Source organism: Stegastes partitus, unplaced genomic scaffold, assembly GCF_000690725.1.
Source record: "Stegastes partitus isolate 25-593 unplaced genomic scaffold, Stegastes_partitus-1.0.2 Scaffold130, whole genome shotgun sequence".
Lineage (NCBI taxonomy): Eukaryota > Metazoa > Chordata > Actinopteri > Pomacentridae > Stegastes > Stegastes partitus.
Genome location: NW_007577861.1, coordinates 530,996 through 552,380, shown reverse-complemented (window position 1 = coordinate 552,380; position 21,385 = coordinate 530,996). Strand labels below are relative to the sequence as shown.

Below are 21,385 nucleotides of genomic sequence, written 5' to 3'. Positions count from 1 at the left end.
AAAGGTGGAGCTGGTTGTAGCTTCATTATTTAGATTTTTGTATGAACTCTATCTGTTGAATACATTTAATGGATTAATGTACTTCAGTTAAGTATATATGCAAATGCGCTTTACTTTCTGCTTCTGTTTTATTAACACGTGCATTTATTTGATTCCTGTAATGATGCACAGACGAAACACTACTGTATTCGAACCAACAGTTGTATGTGTACATAGACATAATGGAGATCAGAGACACAAATTTGAAGATCAAACATTGCTTTGCTGACTGTTTGCAATTTTCCAAAACAGTGTTAAACATGCAAACGGAACTGCGGCCAACGACCAACAGCAAATTAGCGAGGGATTACGCGTTGCTACTGCTCCTTTCCAGATCCTTGTGGCTTCACTTACAGCTCGAGTCATGTGTTCATACTCCATATTTTAATGAGTGGCAGACAGTGTGTGGCTTGTTAAAAAAAAAAGAAAAAAAGAAAAAGAAAAAAAAAGGCTGACTTCCTCTCTGTAGAAGAAGCCAGCACACGGAGGTCCATGGTGTGTGTGTGTGTGTGTGTGATGGATTTCTCTCTGGAGGCCCAGTGCTGCAGCTCTGCCCGGGGCTCTTTGGCTCCATCATCAGCACTAAAGCCCCCTGTAGGTTGAATAAATCAGCTCCTCGGCCACTTAATCCCCAACACAAACCTGCTCAAACACTGCCTCTGCTCATTTATCAGTCCTGTAGGGATGCATGTATTTCTGACATGATCTTTGTTTTTCTTTCAGGGAGCCAAAGCTTGCTTCCTGCGTGACATCCCCTTCTCGGCCATCTACTTCCCTGTTTATGCCCACACGAAGGAGAAGCTGGCAGATGAGGAAGGACGGCTGGGGGCATTGCAGCTGCTCACTGCTGGAGCTATTGCAGGTAACAAACATCTGGAAAGCTGAGTGTGTCTGGACATCCAAACAGCACCATGTTGTGTGTTTTATAAAAGGACGTGTCACATTTTGTTCTCCAAAAAAAAATGCATTTTGGTTTCCTCCCTGTTTGTGCTTTCTCCATCCATTCAGTCTCTCAGTAGTCTGACTGTATATGCAGCGTTTTTGTCCTATCGCATCGTGAAGGTATAGCCATTTCAAGCCCTGCGTGATGCTGCGGTGGGGATATCAGAATGTGACACCATCTGTGCATAGTGAAAGCACTTCATTATGTGTTTTTGTGAAAAACAAGGTATACCGGCGGCTTCGCTGGTGACCCCTGCTGATGTCATCAAGACCAGGCTCCAGGTGGCGGCCCGAGCAGGCCAGACGACGTACAATGGAGTCATCGACTGCTTCAGGAAGATCCTGAAGGAGGAAGGTTTCAGGGCATTTTGGAAGGGAGCAGGAGGTATTGCACACAAACAGTCATTGTCCTAGAAGTGCTTTCATGACAGGAAATGAAACTGTGGCTGTAAATATCTACAACTCCATCACGGAAATATCAAAGCCAACAGCTTAAACTTTCTTCCATCAGCTCGTGTCTGCAGATCGTCACCACAGTTTGGTGTAACCCTGGTGACCTATGAGCTGCTACAGAGATGGTTCTACGTAGACTTTGGAGGACAGTAAGTACTTTAACAAGAATGAATCCCTCATTAATATCATGAGGTGTATCTCACCCTAACTTGACTCTCTCCTCAGTCGTCCTGCCGGATCTGAGCCCACTCCCAAACCCGCGATCGAGGACTTGCCTTCCGTGACTGCAGACCACGTGGGTGGCTACCATCTGGCTGCTGCAACCTTTGCTGGCGTGGAGAGAAAGTTTGGTCTGCACCTGCCAAAGTTCAAGCCTTCTGCAGAGCCGACAATCAAACCAGCGGCGTCCGAAACGGAGCCTCAAGCCTCATAAACCGTCACTGAGGGCTGCATGCTTCTCCAGTCCTCACGTTTCCTTCAAAATGGTTTTACCGATCCACGTTTCAATTCGATGCATTTGAGCGGCTGTCTTACTTAAAATGCTGCATGAGTATGGCTTTGTTGCATTTTCTTTGCGTTGCTTGCACAATTTTATTGTACATATTGTACCTCTCAACAGAGGGACATTATGGCACTGAAAAAGATTGTTACTGCGTTTTTCTGGCGTGCAATAGCTTTGGTGTGCATGTGTCAGTTATGTTTAAGAGACACGAGGATGTACAGATATTTTCAAAGTATTTATTTTGAAATCATGACCAGGGACTTGGGAAATAATTTAAATGTATTTATTGTATTTTATTGAAATAAATCATTCAAACTGTTTCTACTGTGAAAAGTACATTCTCAGTTTTGACACCAAGCTTTGAGGAAACAAACCATTGAGATCCCATCAACATACAGGAGCAGTTACAGCATACATGATCATCCTCTTAGACATTTGGGGATATTCCACCAATCTTAGTACTAACTCATGCTGCACTGATTAACGGGAAACAAGTGCAGTATAAAACGATATCGAAGTAGAAAGACCATTTCACTATTTTACAAACGTGAATGTTAATGTGATCAGATCTAAAGCAACAGAGATGTCAACATGGGCTACAGCTATGTGATAATTACATTCCTGGGTATTTAAAGATGCGATTGCTTTACTTCAACTTTGGTGGCAATAGAGAACAGCTCTGACTGATCTTCATCAATACGTGGAGTGGAGCACTGGTGTGACGTAACTCAAAATTAAGGCTCTTTTTAATCATGCTGTAAATAAAGACAGGTAAGGGTTTTACAATCAAGATTAAAACTAAACTTTAAGGCATCTGGTAGAAGAAAGGATGACTGTTTTGTGAATATGGCTTAAATGTTAGTGTCTGAGGTTGATAGCCCTGTCGCTTGTGTTATCCCGAGGAAGACTGGTGACGATCCAGCTAACTGAGAAGGCAGTTGTCTAAACAAGAAGAGTGTTGGAAATCAAAAGATGTCCGTACTTCTGTCTGATAAACACTTCCGTCTTTTCCTCCGCTCGTGTTGTCATCACATCTTTTCCTTCTATCAAAACATGGCTGATATTAACAAGCACACAACTGGTCCCTTAATCGGTGCGTCCGTGGCGATTAGCTCATGCAGCCAGACGCTGAGCTGCCAGCTCCTCTGCATCATCCCTGTTCTCGTTAATCTCTGCCAGTGTGCGGACGAATCGGGTCCACTCGTCGTTTCGTGGAACCGCAATTTGCTGTGAGGGAGAGGCAACAACAGACTCGAATTACAAAACGCAGGCTTCGGCTGCAGCATCACAGGCAAACAACAGACTCAAACCACCACCGGATGTTGTTAGTTAATTTCTTGAGACGCTCTTGAAAAGAAAAACAAGATCTCATTAAGGTGAGCTGGCCATGCTGTGCAATTATTTGCTCATCAGTAAAGTACATGTTATAGCAGATGAGGCTGATTTGTGATTATTATTTTTAAAAAATACAATCAGAAATTGGAATGTAAAAAGCTGAGTTAAGTTTACTCACTTCTCCAACGTCGTACACAAGAACTTGTCCATCGGAGTCTCCCACAGCGATTTCTCTGCCAGAATGAGCCCATCGGACCCTGTTGAGGGCTGGGTTACCCTGTACAGTGACGCTGGCAGTGGGAACCTAAAATAACATAGAATAACAATCAGTGAGTGGAAACATGCTCTGCAACACATACTGTATCCAACATGGAACTTTATAGTCAGTAATGTCTACAGAAGAGTGTCTCTTCTATTAAAAAGTCTCCATTTAAGATCTGACATCTGTGTGCACAGTTAGTAGGAATGTATTACCTCAGTGTCGTTGTTGAGGTTCCACAGGTCGAGGTGACCAACTCCGTCCACACAGGCAAACAGAGCAGGGTGAGTCGGAGACCACATGACATCATACACGTAATCCGAGTTATCTTCAAATGAGTACAGCGGCTTATTGTTCTGTAGAGGGGAGAAGAAAAACACTATTTTATACACCCCATTTAATAACGTGGTCAGTTTCTGCTATATGGGTGTCCATCAGTGACGTTCTCAGTGCTGTTGAACTAGATTGGATTATACAGAGAGGTGTTTCTGTTATCCTGCCAACCATCACTTATAGAAATGGGCTCGACGAATTAATAGAAAACGCCTGTCAGCATAAGGCAACACAATCCTATAGCACCACAAACTGCTGCCTCCAAGATGACCACAAAGTTTAATCAGCACTTCTCTGAACCTCCCAATAAAAACTGAACCTTGCAACCTTCATGAAAGTAGGATTTATTACAGGGCTGTTAAATTAGGACGGAATTAGCCGTAGCTGTATGTTCTTAATAAATCGGCTCCTTAATTGTGTGTATCTATAATATAACGATATTATCATGTGCTACACACATGAATAAATAATGCTGCAGTTGTGCCATGTTAGTAAGTCTACTGACTAGTGAGAAAAGTGAGCATGGTGTTCAGACATGAAACTGACATGTTTAGTTGCCATTAAATCACCGGTAAGAAGTGCGAAATATTTAAAATTAAGTCACAAGGTTTCTATTTTAAAAAAGTTTGATTGATATCTTCCTGTTTACCAACATCATTCTGTTAAAAAGGCCAAAATGGATGACTTGTAATCTTCTCTTCCATCCCATCAGCAAGTCAAAAATTTTCAATTTGTCAAATTCACTTTGTAACTGAATCCCTAAAAACTAATCAGCTGTTGTGTTTAGTCACTGCTAAATAAAGGTGATGGAGTGCAGCAAGCAGATAAGACCTCAAACCTCTATCAGCTGATAATCAATTACCAGCAGGTAGAGTGGTTTTAAGCTGCAGTAACAATTGTTATCGTTAACTTTCTCATCATTTCTTTCTTGTCTAATTTAAATATCAGATTTAAGAGTGTTCTGGAGTATTTAATTTTCCTTGAACTCCTATTTCATTCCAAAATCAAAGGTGCACATTGACCACTACCAACATGAGCTAAACAGAGATCTAATTATATTAAACATAACACCTCTCTGTTTGGTTTTTAACGTTCGAGTAGGAAATAAAGTGTTGCACACTCTGGCTCCATTTCACAAAACAAATCTCAACTTTTATCTCTCTGTCTCTCTTTTTAAAGGAGCTTTCAGCCTAAGTGAGCTTGTTGTCGCTGAAGACTCTTATGCTCGTTAAATTAGAGGGAGCAAATTAATTCTTTTGGCTAAACAGGATCTACTATTGTTGCTGCTGTGGGTGTCTGGACATCTGCCTTCAAATCCAATCAATACCTCTTTAAAACAAGTATGTGGCTTTAAATTCATCATAAAAAAGAATCATTATTCCCCTGAGCTATATTACAGTTGAAAATGAACAATAACTGGATTATATGGGACCTTGTAGACAAACAAAACACGCAGCAGGCAGAGACTTTTTCCTACACACAGCTGTCTTTTTTTCAATCAAATAAATGAACTCAGAGGTTTGCTCTGACTTTTCAGATCTCAGTCATACCTTGGTGGTCCACAGCTTGACAGTCCAGTCGAAAGAAGAGGTAACAAACAGATTGGAGAAGTCCAGCGGCCCTGCAGCTGTGTGGCAGTGGATCCCTGTGATGGGGCCGTGGTGGCCCTCAAACATCTCACTAATGCCCGCTTTGCTGCAGAGCACAGACGAAGAAGGGAGTCAGAGCAGACAAACTGATAGATTAAACACAACAGCATGGCATATGTATTATTTAAAAGCAGCAGATGTGCAGCAGTGACCTTCAGTTGAAATGTTTGAATATGCATTTCTCTGCACTGCAGAAACAAGACAAACTAACAACAAAATTTCAAAGGGTTAACAGTTAACACTGTGTTTCTAACCATTTAGGTGTTACATTAAGCATGAAAGAAAGCAACAGGCGCAGATGGACCTCTGCTGGACGTATTCACAGTAATCATTTACTTATATCATGTAATTACCAGCAGGGTGGCAAAAGTGCCTGCATCCCTTCAACCACATGTTGCAGAGCTGTTACCCAACTGAGGCTCAGATAATTAACGTAGAGAGGTAAATACTCAGCATGAGTGATGCTTATGCATTATTAACTGCGATGAGAGTATCATACCATTGTAAATGAGGTGGAAAATTATTCCCCCAATTACAGAGGTGATTCTGCTGTGCAAAACCTAGCAGCTATCCCCTCTCTGCGGTCTCTGGGCATACTGCAGGACATTTAGTGTGGGGCTGACACGCTATTCACTGGCAGCTCTGATTTAAGCCACATTTCTCTGCTGAGGACCATCCACCATGAGAGGAGCCCCAGTCTCTTAAATGAGAACATTGTGGGATGAACTGCACTTTTAATTCTCCCTGGGACGACTGACTGTAAACAAACTCTCTCACCCAAAGAAACATACTGAAAAGAAAAAAAGAGAACAGGGAAAAAATGATTTGTTTCCCCTGCATGTGTGCCCTGTTTATGTTGAACGACCTTTACAAACACAACTGACAAGCGGAAAAGAAAAACAGGATGACTGGGCAGGAGTGAAACCTCAAACAGCAGGAGATCAAGTGTTGGATTTGTGCTGCACTGGGAAGTGAGTGGGCTATATTTATTTGACACTCGGTCCTAGGTGGGCCTAACAAGTCGCCTCAGTTTCCTGTTGGTGTTCGGGAGGGACGCTGGGGACTGTGGTTGCATACAGACGCACCTTCCATGACGACACGACATGTAGACAGAGCCGTCCTCGCTGCCCACCACGAAATTGTTGACATCTCCGAGAGGGAAAGACATGGAGGTGACAGCTACAGCTTTGGACTGCTTGAACACCAGCTCCATGCTGTCCTGTGGAGGGGAGGGAACATGGAACAACATCCATAACAAGCTCCCTGCTCAGGCTTTATGTTAACACACACGCTGCCAAGCACAACCTATAAAAATCACTCGACAGTTTATTAATGCATAATCTAAATTCAACTAGCACTTTATAAAAAACGAAAGTTTGACATTGAGGTCTTGGCAGCACGGATGAAATGACACAGCTAGCAAAAATAATTTCCTTCAAAGTGAAAAATGAGCTGTAGAAAAAATAAGGGTAAAGTCGGAGGAAATACCAAACTGGAATGCGAAAAGGAAGGAGTCCAGCCAAAACGTCTGACATTTAGCATGAATGCGAGGGACAGGAAACGTGTGCAACGTGAAAGTGAAGAGACAGGAAGACCAACCATAAAAAATAACCTCTCCTCTTTAAAATGTGATGTATCATTAACATAGCAATTTAAATTTATGGTTAACACTTTAATCCAAGGTTGTTTAGGTAATTCAGAAATATTGCTCTGAGGACACACACATTCACACATATAGAGCTGGATTTATATGTATATGTGCTACCTGTGGCTGGGAGAGCATGTCCAGACTCCAGGAGCACATCTTTCCATCAGTGGAGATGCTAATCAGGTTGTGGGCGTTCTGGGTCCCGACCACATTCACACAGTATACCGGGTGCTGCAAAGACAATGAAGGTGAAAGTTTACTCTTCTGATGAATATAAATGAAATCCCGGCCCGCTGTGTCAGGTGTTTTCTCTACCGTGTGCGCTGCTGCTGACAGGGGAGTCCTCTGCACAGGGGTCCTCTTGTTGCTCCTGTTGTCCCACAGTACAATCTGCCCTGAGTATGTGCCCCCCACCACAACGTTGGGGTGGAACTTGGCAAATGCAGCAGACATGACAGCAGACTGTCAGAGCGAAGGAGAAAGTATAAGAGGAAGAAGGTTAAAAAAAGTGAAACAGGCAGTGAGACAGTCACAATGCACCATGATGCTCAGCTTCATGAAGACATTACAAACTGGTGTGTAGGTATGACACAAGTTAGACAATCCCACAAAACTGAACACTAACTTAATCTCAGTCTAAATGATTTAACTGCTCCACCCCAAACAGAGTGACACCAGCTGAGCAGCGTTTCCACGGTGATAATCAGCAACACTGGCTGACCAGTGTTTCCATGGTAACGCACGGTAACACCTGCTGATCTGCGCTTCCATGGTAACAGCCGGTGACAGTGGCTGACCAGTGTTTCCATGGAAACAAACAGTGACACCAAAATGACCAAAACAAAGGAAGAAGACAAGGCTCCTAATTTGCGGTTTTGGTAACAGTGTTGGCAGAGCGAGTGATGAGAAGGATAATACACAGCGGTGAGGATGTTGTCAGGCGCAGTACAGAGCAACAGCTTATCAGCTCAGTAAGATTTTATGTCACTGGAAGATTTTGCTGTCACTGAATTCTCCAGTAAAATTTCCTGTTACTTCCAAAAATCTAATATTTTCTGCGAAGGGGAACTGAGCAGGTTGATGTGGTTGTTCCATCAGTTATATTCGTAGTTAGAAAGGAAGTGTCAGTTTACTTAATTTACCTTTCTAAAAACCAAACAGACATTTCCCTGAAATCCAGCTAATTAGTCTGATCCACAGTCAAAGTCCATCTTTGTTAAATTAACCACCTATCATGCACATTCATCTTCAATACTCACTCCCAACTCAACACAATCTGTACAAGCACAGTTCAATATTTGTAAGTATTTAGATTGTTTTTAATGTATTTTCTTTACTAAGGTTCATTTTTATGTATAGAACATGAACTTTGATTACCCTTACGCACACCACTGTAAACATTTTTTTAACAATACAGGCATTTTACATTATGTTTTGCTGAAAACGATGAAACAATGAAAGAAATGATTGGAAATATAAATCTATGTGAACATAACTTGGGTCTATTTTTCCACTGAGGTAACTAACCACAGGTCAAATCTATGTATGCCAAAACTGAATATCAGCAGCACTTAAAATCTTCCAATAACATGGAAAACATCAACTTCAATCTGCAGTTTTCTTCCTCTGCTTCATCTCAAAGTTAAATATCTGTCTTTACATGTTGCTTCTTTTCCAAAAACACAAGCAAACATCTGTCATAACTTGAGCCTAGGTTCTTACAGTGTAAGCAAATAACCCTCGAGGCGGGCCAACTGGATTAGTATATATTCTTGGATTATGACGTAGGTGGCCTAAACACACTCACTTCATTTATCACAATAAATATTTTTTCTACGGGAGTTTATTAACAAGATTGTGGCACATAGATGAGGAAAATCTCCTTTGGAGCCAACTTGGAGGCACAAGGAAAACTGCATTCACACTTCTGCTCAGTTTTATTCATCTGAGCAACACGCCTGCGTCTACATCCGCTCTGGAGGCAACAACATGTGGTTCTACTCAACTTGTCTTGGTGAAGGAGCCTCAGGGCAAGCATTATAATAAGGCTGGGCAGAGTGGAGGAGCTCAACTGGTCTCCCAGCTAGCTTGTCTGAACACAGGGCCCTTGTTTAGATGCACATGATAACCAGCCCTGCCCCACACACTTAATCCTGCTGCAGCGCTCGGATTCCATTCAACTCCTGCACCACAGGTCTTCTCCGGCGCCTCACTAACATGTGTTTGTGGATAGATGTGGTGGAGGTGGATGCCAGCACGGTGAACTCACGATGTGGGTAAAGGCAGGAGGGGTGAAGGGGGGGGGTTTGCGAGCAGAGGAGGAGGCAAGAGGGTGAGCGAACGGGATGGTTGATGATGTTCCAAGCTTGTCGTGAAAGAAGCCACTGGTGAGGACAGCGGGGCAGAAAGAGAGAGGGGGGGAGCTAAAGAGCAAAGAAACGTTGTTTTTGGTACCTGACAGTGGAAGACGTACTCCGGTGTAGCTTTCTTGTACTTCATGTTCCACACTAAAGCCACGCCGTCTGGCTCATGAGGAGCGTCCTCGTTGTTGTTGTATGAGGCAACCAGGAGCTCAGGATACTGGTGACAGAAAGAAAAAAAAAAATCAGGCTGAATGAATGTCAGGGGGAGGCAGACATGCCCCCCAGGCTAGGCTCCATGTGGAAAAGCCTCGCCTGCCCTCCGTGGTGTTGTGAATGCCTTCAAGAATGAGTAACCATTTCCTCAAAGATTTATGGCACATTTCTGTCGACCTGCTCCCACTTTAACTTTGTTAAATGGTGTTTTAATTCCTTTTCATAATTCTAACCAGTTCTGCAGGGGCTCAGGAGAACACAGTAGTAGACTCAGCAGCTCAGCGAGGATTTTTTAAAATGTAAACCCACTTAAGTGCATATTAAAAACACAGACTACAGAAACACTAGCCAGATGTAAACAAACCATTAACCTCCACTGCGTTTAATACTAGAATCGGAGATTTACACTATGTAAATACATAATTTCAAATCACACGGGTGCGAATATCGCTTTGAGCAAGAAAATACAGTGAACAAAGAGTTGGTGTTCAATCACTGTCACAAGTCATTGCAGAATCATGCATTAAATGACCTTAGACACAAGAGGAAACAAATCATTACGGCCTCTGACTAAGTGACAATTTGTATGGGACATAACTTACTTTTCCTGAGGGAGTTGCGGCTGAAAGTAAATGCTGTCAAACTCAAGCGATGTAATCATAAAGCATTAAGGCTGTGCAAATCTAAGTTGTTTCAACAGTCAATTAGAAACAATTATGCTCATATTGCTTCTATTTTAGCACAAAACACAAGGAGAAACAGAATTGACCGTCAATTTCTTAATAGTGCTTAAAAATGTTGGTTTCATTAAGAAGGAGTTGTTTAAAAAATACAAAAAAATGACCTGGGGAGACCAGTCCAGGCAGGTGACAACACGATGTTTGGACCAGCGCTCGTCCATGAACTGCCTGTTAAGCGAGAGCTTTGCTCCGGCCTGAATTTCACTGAGGAAAAACAAAGCAGCACAAATCAATAAAAAGCACTTCTTCAGAAACCAATTACAAGTTTTAAAAACACTAGCTGTCCAATTATTACCCCTCCTTCTCCTCCAGGTCACGGCCACTGTAGTCAAAGAAGAGGTCCACATGCTCAGACAGAGCACGCTCAATAATGCGAGTGCTGTGGTCGAAGAAATTTACAAACTCCTCCGAGTGCAGGATCTGCAGTTTTTCCTCCTCTGTCAGCTCGTGGGGGGGTACTGTACAGAGAAACACAAACACACTGAATTGGCTGAGGTTCCCTGCTGCTCGTGGCCATTATGATATGGAATCTGATGCCCTCCTTTAGAAGAATAGAAAGGTGAGAGAGAGAGGTTTCTAAGTACTTTTTACAGAAAACTAACAATTATACATGTCATTTTAACATTCACAGAAGAACGCAAGTGGCTCAATTACAGTAGAATATCTCAGTTATCGTCACTGGTAATGAAATACCTTCTTCCTCCTCCTTCTGGTCCAGTTTCTCAGTTTGAATCTCAACTACCGGTTGAGATGGAGCAATTTCTTCCTCTTCTTCTTCCTCTGTGGATCAAAAAGTGAAGTCTATTAAACATCAGAAAACACACTGAGCCACACCGTAAAAACTACATTCCTGCAAGCAAAATGATTTTGTTTACGCTGTGGTTGGAATTCCTAATGTAAACAGGGAATAAAAATCAAATTCAAAGCAACAACCTTCACAATGTACATGATTACGCTTCCATACAGTTTCATACCTTTCAGTCACTACATTTTCCACCTTCATTATTTTCTTCTTTTAAAAAAAAGCTCCACCCAGTGATTATGGGCACAGCAATGGGCTGATTTTGTATCTCTGCCTTGCATTTGTTTGGTTTGCCAGCACAATGTCGCTTTTCAAAAAGAACCTGCTCCTCTAAAGCAGGGAAGTTTGTCATTTGTATTAAAGGGACACAGCGCAGCGGGTGTCTTGTTGTCATAGGGACCCCTGTCTTTCCCAACTGTTAATGAGACTCATTCCATTCAATAGAGTCTAGCTGTCAGTGTAGCTGTTTCCTCTGTGTCCCAGTAGCAGGTTGCCCCCTTCTAGGCCACGGGGCAGCAGGGCAGAGGGTGTGGAGCAGCTGCCCCGTCCCGTCCCATTGGACCGGCCAGATGACGGCATGGTGCAAAAGCAGATGGTGATGCTGGGATTGTCTTGTGCTCTTCAGAGGTGGCATGGGGATGGCACAGAGGTTTTCCGCCTGGCTGCCCCGAGACAAGCTTCTCCCTGAACGACAAGCCTGTGCAATTACCATCCTAGCAGGAGGTCCTGCAACTCCTATTCAACCTCAGAGAATGTACAACAAAATACAGGCCACACCAGCTGGCAAACTGCACACCGGTTCTACCTCAAAGAAGATGAACACGCTTTTTCAAAACACATCTCTTAGAGACGGTATGTAGCCTATGCTTTCAATGTAAAAAAAAAAAAAAATAAGTGCAAGAGCAGGACAAAACAGATTCAGAAGGAAAAGGAAAATACTCGCCTGGTTCCTACAGGTGTTTATCTTGGTATGAGCTTTACAGTTAATCTAAAATGACAGCACCACATGCCAGAATTTCCTTCCTACTGAGATAATCTAAATGATAATGTCATCTGTCACTTTGTCCATAAAGTGATTTATCCCCTTTCTCAAACGGAGGTTTGGGGATGAAGGTTATTGGGTGCACTGATGAGTTTACAGAACTGGGTTGATGACACAAGCCATTTCAATGTGCGGCCATACTCTGCAACCAACAGGAGAAGGTTAAAATCTTTCCTTTCAAGGGCCTCAATCAGGCTTAAAGGAAAACAGTAATCACTGTCTTTCAGCAAGTCCCGGCTGTGCTCGTCAGCCCTTTCCCTGGTGAGGCAGCCAGAGCAATCAACCTGCCAGGCATTAGGAGCGGATAGACAATCTGAAAATAAAGGGTATAATGCACCTGCCAGCCAAAATGGCCATTTGGAGAAAAGCTAGTGATCCTGGTGACCCCGCTGGGGATGTGTGGGGGGGTAGTAGCAAGGGTGGGTGGGTTGCATTTAACAGAATTCACCCGGATCACCGATGTCCCATACACTGACACCTCCTCTCAAAGCAGGCCCAATTATGGCTTTTGTACCACTTAGGAAATAAAAGCTTTTTTGAGGGGGGGGGAGACGGATAGGAGGGGGGGAGGGGAGGTGGGGGAGTAATCACAAGTCTTAGTCAATGGACAATATATTAATGCAAACATGGCATGTGGCCAGTGATGAACTATAAAACTAAATGACCTCTGCTCTCTGTTGCAGGTGTCTTCCACTTTCTATATGTCCAGACAGAACAACGGTCTGACTGCAGCACGTGCAAATGAGTTTTCTCAGCCAAACACAGGCCAATAATGAAAGCGTAGAAGGCAGAACTCCACCGATAAAAACATACACGTGCAGTATCATTTCTCGTTTCCTGAACAAAGTACTTCTCAAAATGCATTTCCAAAAAAAATTGCACGTAGCAGTGAAGCTAATTTACCGAGGCTATAATGCAAATGGAAACCTCAGCATTTGCCTCAAAAATCTTGTTACATGAGATTAAGAACAAAAAGCAGGTCATGAAAGGTACAGATACTGACTCACACCCTGAGGGGGAAAAAAAAAAGAAAGAATATAGCAAATTTTCTGTTCGAAATGATTAGCTACTGTATGACAGAAGGATACAACAGATATTTAACTGCACTAATCATCAAGTGCATAAAAGCTGACCACGATTACAAGTGGCACTTAAAACAAGAAGGCCATTAAGGGCTTTTGTGATTAAAAGTTTTGACCTGCCTCTGAATTCAGAGTGATTAAAACAATCACATTCAATTAAATATTAGATTTACTGAACTGCTCGACGTACTCGTACGCCTGACGAGCCCATCTGAAATGCAGTACTACACCAACCAGTCCAGCCGCGCACAGCCGCCCCACCACCCCCTCCCCACCCCAACCTTCAACAATATCTTACTCTATAATTACAGCCTCTTGTTGAGGAGCGCATACTGATGCTGCACATTACCTACTAGTGCAGTCTGGGAAATACTGTAGCGGTGGCACATTTACCAGTTTAATGGCTTAAATTGACACATTTTCTGAAACTACCTACAGATGAAAAAAAATGGATCTACGGTAATAAGTTTCAGGAGCTGAAAGGAAGGTGATAACGCTTTTCGAAAATAATGTCACCAAGAGTTTTTGTTATGTCATCAATTAACTTTGAATATGTGCGATAAGGAGAAAGAGCGAAATCAATATTTGCACCATTTGCATTAAAACAGCCCCGATTTTCCGCGCACATTTCTGAAGCTAGTTGCCGGGGAGTTAGTTCCAATCATCTTGGAAAACGTGTCACTGTTTGGTGGATTTAGTGTGTGTCTTTATGTAATCCTCCATGATGTTGAGATCGGGGCTCCGTGGGAGCCACAGAATCTGTCACAGAACGCAATGTTCTTCTCATGGGTGAGGATACAGTCGTTCTTTGTGACTCCGGCTGTATGTTTGGGGCTGTTGTTGAACGAATGTGGGACCAATCGGAGGTCTCCCTGATGGACAACCTCAACACCTAAAGTGTCTTAAACATCTGCACGGTACTGTATGTTGATAAATTCTTACAAATGGATTAATTCACAGGTTTCTGAGATGGCACAGGTGAGATAACAAAGAGTGTCCAGTTCATCTTGGTGGGAGAATGACACCTTCACCAATAAACAATATACAAATGAAGATGCATTCTCCTTCACCGTTCAGAGGATTTTCTCTGCGTCAATAGGGCGGTTGATGGTAAAATCCTAAATCTTTTACTCCTTTCTCCGAGATGTCTTGCGACACTGTGGGAACCCTCAGTTTGCAGCAGCCAGGGCATGGCAGTCGCTCCCTCTAATGCCACCGCCTGCTGACCTTGAGAGTGCTGCGCCGTTGCCTCCTTTTGACAACATGATAAATCGCTCAATCAGAAACCAGGCCTGACGCCACCCCACACATCAAAAATGCGCCGAGGGGAGCAAGCTGGGAAGGGGATGCCGTCTCATCGAGTGCCAGAAGTGATGGTGTGAAAATGCACAATGTCACTGAGTGTGTTTTGTTATGTGCCTGTTCGGTGAAGGGAGAAGACAGGGAAGCGAGGGAGTTGATGAAATGATTACATAGTGGCAGAGAGGGGAAGGGGGCCCCGCGTTGAACAGCTGGCAGAAACCATCGTTGTTTAACACAGTTTTACAATGCCCAGTAGAGTCCAGAGTAAAGAGCGATGAGGAACGCAGGGATGCTCTTCATCCTTCACTAGTTCTGCTCATAGTTTTCCACAAAATCACACAATTTTGTCTTACTCGCGCTGCATGCCACCTCAGGATTTTCTACACATCACCTGATCGGACAACAACTACCAATCAGTACACTGTTTAAAAAATCCTAACCAGGCTTTCAAGGATGCTCACAAACATGTGTTAGCTGGTGCAAATAAATTGAGAGAACAGCTAAAAAGACAGACTCATCCAGTAGGTTTGAGTGGAAACAAAACACAAAAATCTTAATCAAGATTTCAGTCATGTGCAATATTCACCATCTGTCATTACAAACATTAGCCAAGAACAAGCAGCGTGATCACAAATATTGCATATTTTGTAGAACATGTGTTCAACATGTGGATTTTAGCATAAACCCAAATATTCTCTTTGTCTAACCACATGAAAGCTTCAGTGCAGCAATTACATACATATCGACACGCTTCAGAGGCAGTAGGCAGTCGTATGCACAAGGCTTCATATCTTCCCCTCCAATCTCATTTCTCCTTCCTGTCACTGGTTTTCTCATCCTGCTCATTAATTACACCAAAGCGGAGTTGCTTGGGAGGTTCAGAGGAGCAGAGCTTGTCTGAATTTAATCTCTGCCCTGACTTCTTATGTTTCCTGGGCCCCATTTTCCCTTTACTTTCATCTCAGTAAAATCAAACCTCTTCACCTTGTTGTTCACTTCCGGTACCCACTTGTGCTCTCAGAGAGCCCACAATACCCCTGTTATGAATAATTCACAAGAAGCGGTGTACCCTTCATGTAGGAAAAGAAAACTTTTGTGAGCAAAGAAACTGCATGTTTTAATGAACAATAACATTTAGTCAAAGCTCCCTTTTCACCCCTACATTAAAGCACAGAGTTACACACATGCACACACAACCTTTGTCTGCGCTTTTCAAGCTCAACCTTAAAAACATGATGTGAGTCACCTTCTTTCGACTGGGTCATGACAGGTGTCTGGGTCTCTTTTGTGTAGGACACAGTTTCACGTGGTGGGAAGTCCACTTGTGTGACTTTGGCCATTCCCAGCTTTGGAGTTCCACGCCTAAAAGCACAGAACAACTCAAACTTTGCACAATAATCACTATTAAACAGCTACAATTTGAACAAGTCAAAAACATACAGACAGTCCTAAAACTGTAACCATTCTCAGCTCATTCTGTTACCATTCCCACCACTTGGCAAGTGGAATCTTGTGCTGATCAAAAGTATGTAAATTAGTCCCTAATGGGATGGCAAAGACTTCAGATTAGTTTAACAACCAATGTGAATTAATTAAAAGGCCTGTCTGACTGTACTTGCATGCACAACTTCGCTGTTTTCTTGGACTGTGTTTAATAATGACTCTGAAAGACAAAGTAATCATGCCATAGATTGAGAGAAGGGAAAATGACCAGGAAAGGAGAGAAGAGATTGTCCAGTACCCCAGCTCAGAATCAGAGTGAAGTTGAAGAGTGGACGGGTCAGAGTCCCAGTGCAGAGTCCTGATTAGTGTCACAGCAACAAGGCAGCATTAGTGAGAGAGAGAGAGAGACAGGCAAGCACAAATGAGGAGAGGAAATAAAGTTAGCAATATGGCACACAACATGCTGATTGGATGCTAGAACACAAATCCATTAAATGTCCATGTTATCAAAGCGCACTTCAAACTGGACCTCTTTTATTCTTGTCAAATTAGGCTTGAATCTGCTTACACAAAACCCAGAGATGGAAGAATGTATCTGCTTAAATGCATGGACACACAGATCCACTGAGTGGGATGACACAGGGTGTAATGTGCAGCCTGTGGGGCTGATACAGCCTGAACTGTCTCACACCAAAGCTCTGAGTGTTGTGTAGACGCAGAGTGGGGAGAGAGAGCGAGAACCCTCAGGGAGAAAACATGACCTCCATGTGTGTAGGAAATGGCCATGCTGGTGAGGGAAATGAGTCAACACGTAGGGGGAACAGCTCACTGGGCCTGATGGGACACTGGGGGAGCTTGAATTTCAGCCCAGGGAAGGGGCTCTAATTAGGGGTTAAGAAGTCCCCCAGGCGTCACAGCAGCCTGCTGTTTTATTGTTAATTTAGGATCGTTCTAATTCAACGGTACACAAATGAAATAAACATGTACTCAGTTGGCATAAATTTGTCATCATTCACTGTAATGATGTAAAGTTTTAGCTCAGTGGCTCCTCATACAATCATGCTTTACAGGTATTCATCATCTTTGTCTAGAGGCAGAAAGCAATCCAAAGCAGAAATAAATTACATTCTTAAAATTAACTTTTTTTTCTGCAACACATCTGCAACTGAACAAACACTGCAAACGTGTTCTTGCTTGCATAAGCATTATTGTTAAAGAAGAAAAAAAAGCACAAATATAACATGCTGTAGATGCAGAGAGATCAGCAAAGCACTGAGCATTTGAACATTTTGCCTTGGGTAGAGTAAGTCTTTAATCCTTGCTAAACAGGGACACTTGCATTGTTTCCACACTTGTAAAGTACTGTACAAACAGTTGCTGAGAAGTGTGTGTGTGTGTGTGTGTGTGTGTGTGTACCTGGGTCCCACGGCTCCATCAGAGTCCTGGCTCCCTGCCTCACTTGGCGTGCCCGCCGATTTGGCAGTTGGAGACATGGGAGGAGGGACTACACAGAGAGACAGACAATAATCATCTGTTAGAATATAAAGATGCTAAGCTGTTCATGGTACTACAGTGCAGATGCATCAGTGCTTTGTTGTTTTAAATGTTGGTAGAAAGCTACTGAACCTTGGAATTAAACTTCTCTGACAGATATACTGTTAATGTGCATGTTGCAATGTGTGTAAACCATTAAATGAGTAGCAAAGAGAGCAAAATCCACAAATCAGTATGTAAACAACAAACCTCAACTGTGGCGAGCTCAAACCATACTGTAAAAAAAGAGGCTTTAATAACATAAATATATAATCATTCATTTATGTTTAAATGAAACTGAATAAGCACAACAGACAAAAAAATAAACTGAGCAGCTAACTTTAAAAACACAACTATGATGTTTTTTAATTTCTGCCTCAGGTTTCTCTGCGACCCCTCACTCTGATTCTTGTATGGATCTCTTCTGCCACCTGCTGTTAGCAACATGACAGTGCTTTAAAAGACAGCACACGCTGCACACCAGCAATGTTTTACAAAAATGATTCAGGGCTTCCTCCTGATGACACATAGATGTTTGTGAGAACTCTATTATTATCTGAAGTGGCACTTATATTTGTTGTGAGTTAGTCATTTACATAAAGCCTTATTATGTATATACTCATGAAGAGAAATACACTCTTTGGCTCTTTTTTGTTACCTTCATCATTTAGCTTTGTCTTAAAGCGCAATGTTTTGACGAATCTCTTTGTGGCAGCCTATAAAAATGGTGTAACATACAGCATACAGAAAGACAGTAGCATATTTAGGTTCCTTTGGCTCTGTGCTTCTGATCATTACATCTGAAATGACTGTTAAGAAATGCTGGATTAAAATGTTAATCTCAGCTTTAATATGAGGTTGTTTCCATCCATAAGCGATGAAAAGTATAAAAATATTTGATCTTTTTCCACTCAGGGTAATCCAGTTTTAGGACATAGTAATAGGCCAGGTACACAAAAACAACAACATAAAAAGAGTTGCAATATGTCATATGTACATAGATTGAAGGCTGATTGGCGGAGGGTTACCACAGCTTGATTATTACTCAGTCTTTTCTGGATTTTTTTCTTCAGCTTCATCAGATTACCTAAACTCCACTGTTTGGCCATGAAAATGTGTTTGTTCTAACTTTTTATCCTGTTGTGTAAAAATTCATACACTCTTCATCTAGAATGAAAATGGACACCCTCACTGACACAGCGACTGAAACGTATGTGAGATATAATGGCAAACAAGCTGCTCAAACCATTTCGTCTCTAAATAGATATAAAAGAAAATATTTGAAAATGATATTTCTGGGAACCCTGGTGACATATAAGTTCTTTTCTAATAGTATAGAACTTAAAAGCAGATATAACAGTTGGTAGTATTTGTGTTGTCCAAAATGTCAAATAAAACATACCAACAGATACATCTGCGGTGATGCCCACACTTTGCAGAAGAGCCTCAGCTTCACGTCTTTTTTTCTCCAGGTCAGAATCATCTTGGTGAATTACAGTCTCTTTCAGCTGGTCTGCCTACAAACACAACAATACAGCACACATTCATCTAAATCTCTAAATATCACTGTTACACTGCAAAGATCTCAGACAATAACCTGATCATAATTTAAACTATTCTGGTTGCAGGTTTTGTGGTTTGTAGCTTTGGGACTTGAATACATTCTCAAATAATTAACAAAGTAAATTAGAAAATATTATCTGTCTAAATTGCATGAATAGAACTTTGTGCAAGAACCTTGGAAGTGTCAAAGATGATTGAAAGTGCAGCAAGAAAGAGGCAGATCATACATAAAACCTGAGTATTTAGAAAACTGATTGATAGAAGCCACCCAAAACCTTCTTTTGATGTAAGGCCTCTGAACAGAAGACAAGTTTTTATACATGACCATCATCTGTTAAAAGTATGTTTGTCCCTGACCACACATTGAAGCTGAAGACTGTTTCTACAATTTCCAAAATATTTTGCACAATTAGATGTGTTATTAACAAGTCGTGACATTTCTCCTGCCAGTGTCTGAACACCAGGTAACTGCACTTGAACTGAGATCTGCAGAATTATAACTACTACATGCAGACACAAACATATATAAACAGTACGATTCTGAAATCCTTGACAGCTGCAGAACTAGTGTCTGCAAGAAAGACTTCTTAAAAACACAGCTGATTATTTTATTTTTTACATTTTTGAAGTATGGGAATTTTCTTAGAAGAGGCTCATATGTCTGCAAAGAAGCCTTGAAACTTTTTTGTGTGTATTTCTTTACAACATGAGGAGTTGTGCACTTCTCTTAGGCTCTAGACTGCATTTGATAAACTGAGTGGCTAATACTAATTTCTCGCAACATCTGGACCGCCAACATTCACAACAATCTGGGAAGAGAAATGCATGTAAATCAAAACACATTATTTTGTGATGCTGAGGAAGTGGTTTCTAGTGTGTTCATTTTCCATAGTGATTTTTTTTTTTTTGCAGTTTTAGAGAATATTCAAAACATTTACAAAAACCTAAACATACCGTCTTCTTGCGCTCCTCCTCCTTTCTTCTTTTCTCCTCTCTGATTTGGGCCAAGCGTTGCTTCTTCCTTTCAAGCTCTGCTTTCAGCTCACTTTTGTCAGACATGATGCCACAGCTGCATGTAAACAAAACATTTCTGATTATCTTTACATTCAGTTAAGAATAGGGTACGTCTAAGCCAAAACTAGTACAGCTTAAAGTGTCAACTCAGTTTGTCCAACAAAAGCTAAGCATCATGAGGTCTAGTGTTCTCCTGTTTCTCTGCTGTTTCCTGACAAATAAAGTCAGAGGCTCTTTAAAAAGCCGATCAATTCCTGATAGCTGATACTCTCAGCTTCAGTACCACCTTGCACAACAATGCAGACAGCTAGCTGCCCAACTTCACAGCTTTCACAGTTAAACTGGCCGTCCAACAGTGTCTTCTGTGCATCTGGGTGAGTTAAATATCTTCTGTTCGCTGACAGACATGAATTCCCAGTTCCATGTAAGCCTCTGATGACCAGTCATTGTCAGCTAACAGAGAGCCCCACCCTTTAGTTGGCACAACACCGTTCACACCCGGTTAGCTTAGCATGGACTTATGATATCCGTTTCAGATTCCTGTCTCTCGTTTTGTTAGCTTGACGTTTACGTTTTCAGCTGCAAGTCATATAATGCTCTAATTCACAAATCACACCGCAGTCTAGAACAAAACATGCTAGCATCCACTCGGCCTCAGCTAAAGTTAGCCTTCCTTATTGTGACTAGCTACAAAGCTAAATTAGCCATCTTAGCTGTACACCTTATAACTAATCTTCACTGGCACCGTGAGTGATTTAATGTAGTTTCCTACGTAAATCGGTGTTTTTAAAGTCAAAGAAAATGACTCGTATAATTGAACACACCGCCTCTGACTGGAGATGCGGCGTTTAGCTAGCAGCTAGCTCCAGCGGCTAACCCGGTCCGCAGCACTGTCATGCGCCTTCAACTGAACTGACCACACGATGAATAAATAGCTCGTCTAAAAGTACAGCGACAAAGGCGGACACGATGTTACAGGTGTGTGATACTGCAGCTATAACGGCACTAATATGTAGATAACAAACCTTGTAGCAGGTTTTCGACCCGACACTTAATGCCTTTCAGAAACTGCCAAAACAATCGGGCTGCCAAACCAACTACAGGTGCTGAGAGGAGCCAAAAAGAGTC

The 21,385-nt window shown here is 42.1% G+C and overlaps 2 protein-coding genes across 3 annotated transcripts in view; one reads left to right on the top strand and one right to left on the bottom strand.

Annotated features, from left to right (window-relative positions):
• The window catches only part of LOC103355057 (calcium-binding mitochondrial carrier protein Aralar1), a 21,580-nt gene extending 19,356 nt beyond the window's left edge, over nucleotides 1-2,224 (top strand). The window contains exons 15-18 of the mRNA XM_008278705.1: nucleotides 763-901; nucleotides 1,208-1,366; nucleotides 1,493-1,583; nucleotides 1,660-2,224. Coding sequence (XP_008276927.1) covers nucleotides 763-901; nucleotides 1,208-1,366; nucleotides 1,493-1,583; nucleotides 1,660-1,867 — 597 coding nt within the window. The 3' untranslated portion in view covers nucleotides 1,868-2,224. The remainder of the gene's footprint in view (nucleotides 1-762; nucleotides 902-1,207; nucleotides 1,367-1,492; nucleotides 1,584-1,659) is intronic.
• On the bottom strand, nucleotides 2,206-21,385 carry dync1i2a (dynein, cytoplasmic 1, intermediate chain 2a). 2 transcript variants are annotated; one of them, XM_008278707.1, is made up of 17 exons: nucleotides 21,283-21,385; nucleotides 20,198-20,312; nucleotides 19,083-19,197; nucleotides 17,564-17,651; nucleotides 16,416-16,505; nucleotides 15,951-16,066; nucleotides 11,170-11,256; nucleotides 10,772-10,934; nucleotides 10,581-10,680; nucleotides 9,615-9,740; nucleotides 7,476-7,622; nucleotides 7,278-7,391; nucleotides 6,598-6,731; nucleotides 5,414-5,558; nucleotides 3,746-3,886; nucleotides 3,450-3,575; nucleotides 2,206-3,163 (listed from the first exon to the last, which is right to left on the bottom strand). In XM_008278707.1, exons 2-17 carry the CDS (start codon nucleotides 20,300-20,302, stop codon nucleotides 3,050-3,052), a joined length of 1,911 nt encoding a protein of 636 aa, XP_008276929.1. In that variant the 5' UTR covers nucleotides 20,303-20,312; nucleotides 21,283-21,385; the 3' UTR covers nucleotides 2,206-3,049. The 2 variants fall into 2 exon arrangements, with proteins under 2 accessions (XP_008276929.1, XP_008276928.1); XM_008278706.1 differs by lacking the exon at nucleotides 16,416-16,505.

Excerpts from the sequence above, each read along its gene's own strand:
- dync1i2a (XM_008278707.1), bottom strand. The coding sequence starts at position 20,302 with ATGTCTGACAAAAGTGAGCTGAAAGCAGAGCTTGAAAGGAAGAAGCAA. Across the intron at positions 16,067-16,415 it reads ATCTCTTCTCTCCTTTCCTG|GCGTGGAACTCCAAAGCTGG; the intron begins GTCATTTTCCCT and ends CTGTGCTTTTAG. Across the intron at positions 6,732-7,277 it reads ACATGCTCTCCCAGCCACAG|GACAGCATGGAGCTGGTGTT; the intron begins GTAGCACATATA and ends TCCCCTCCACAG.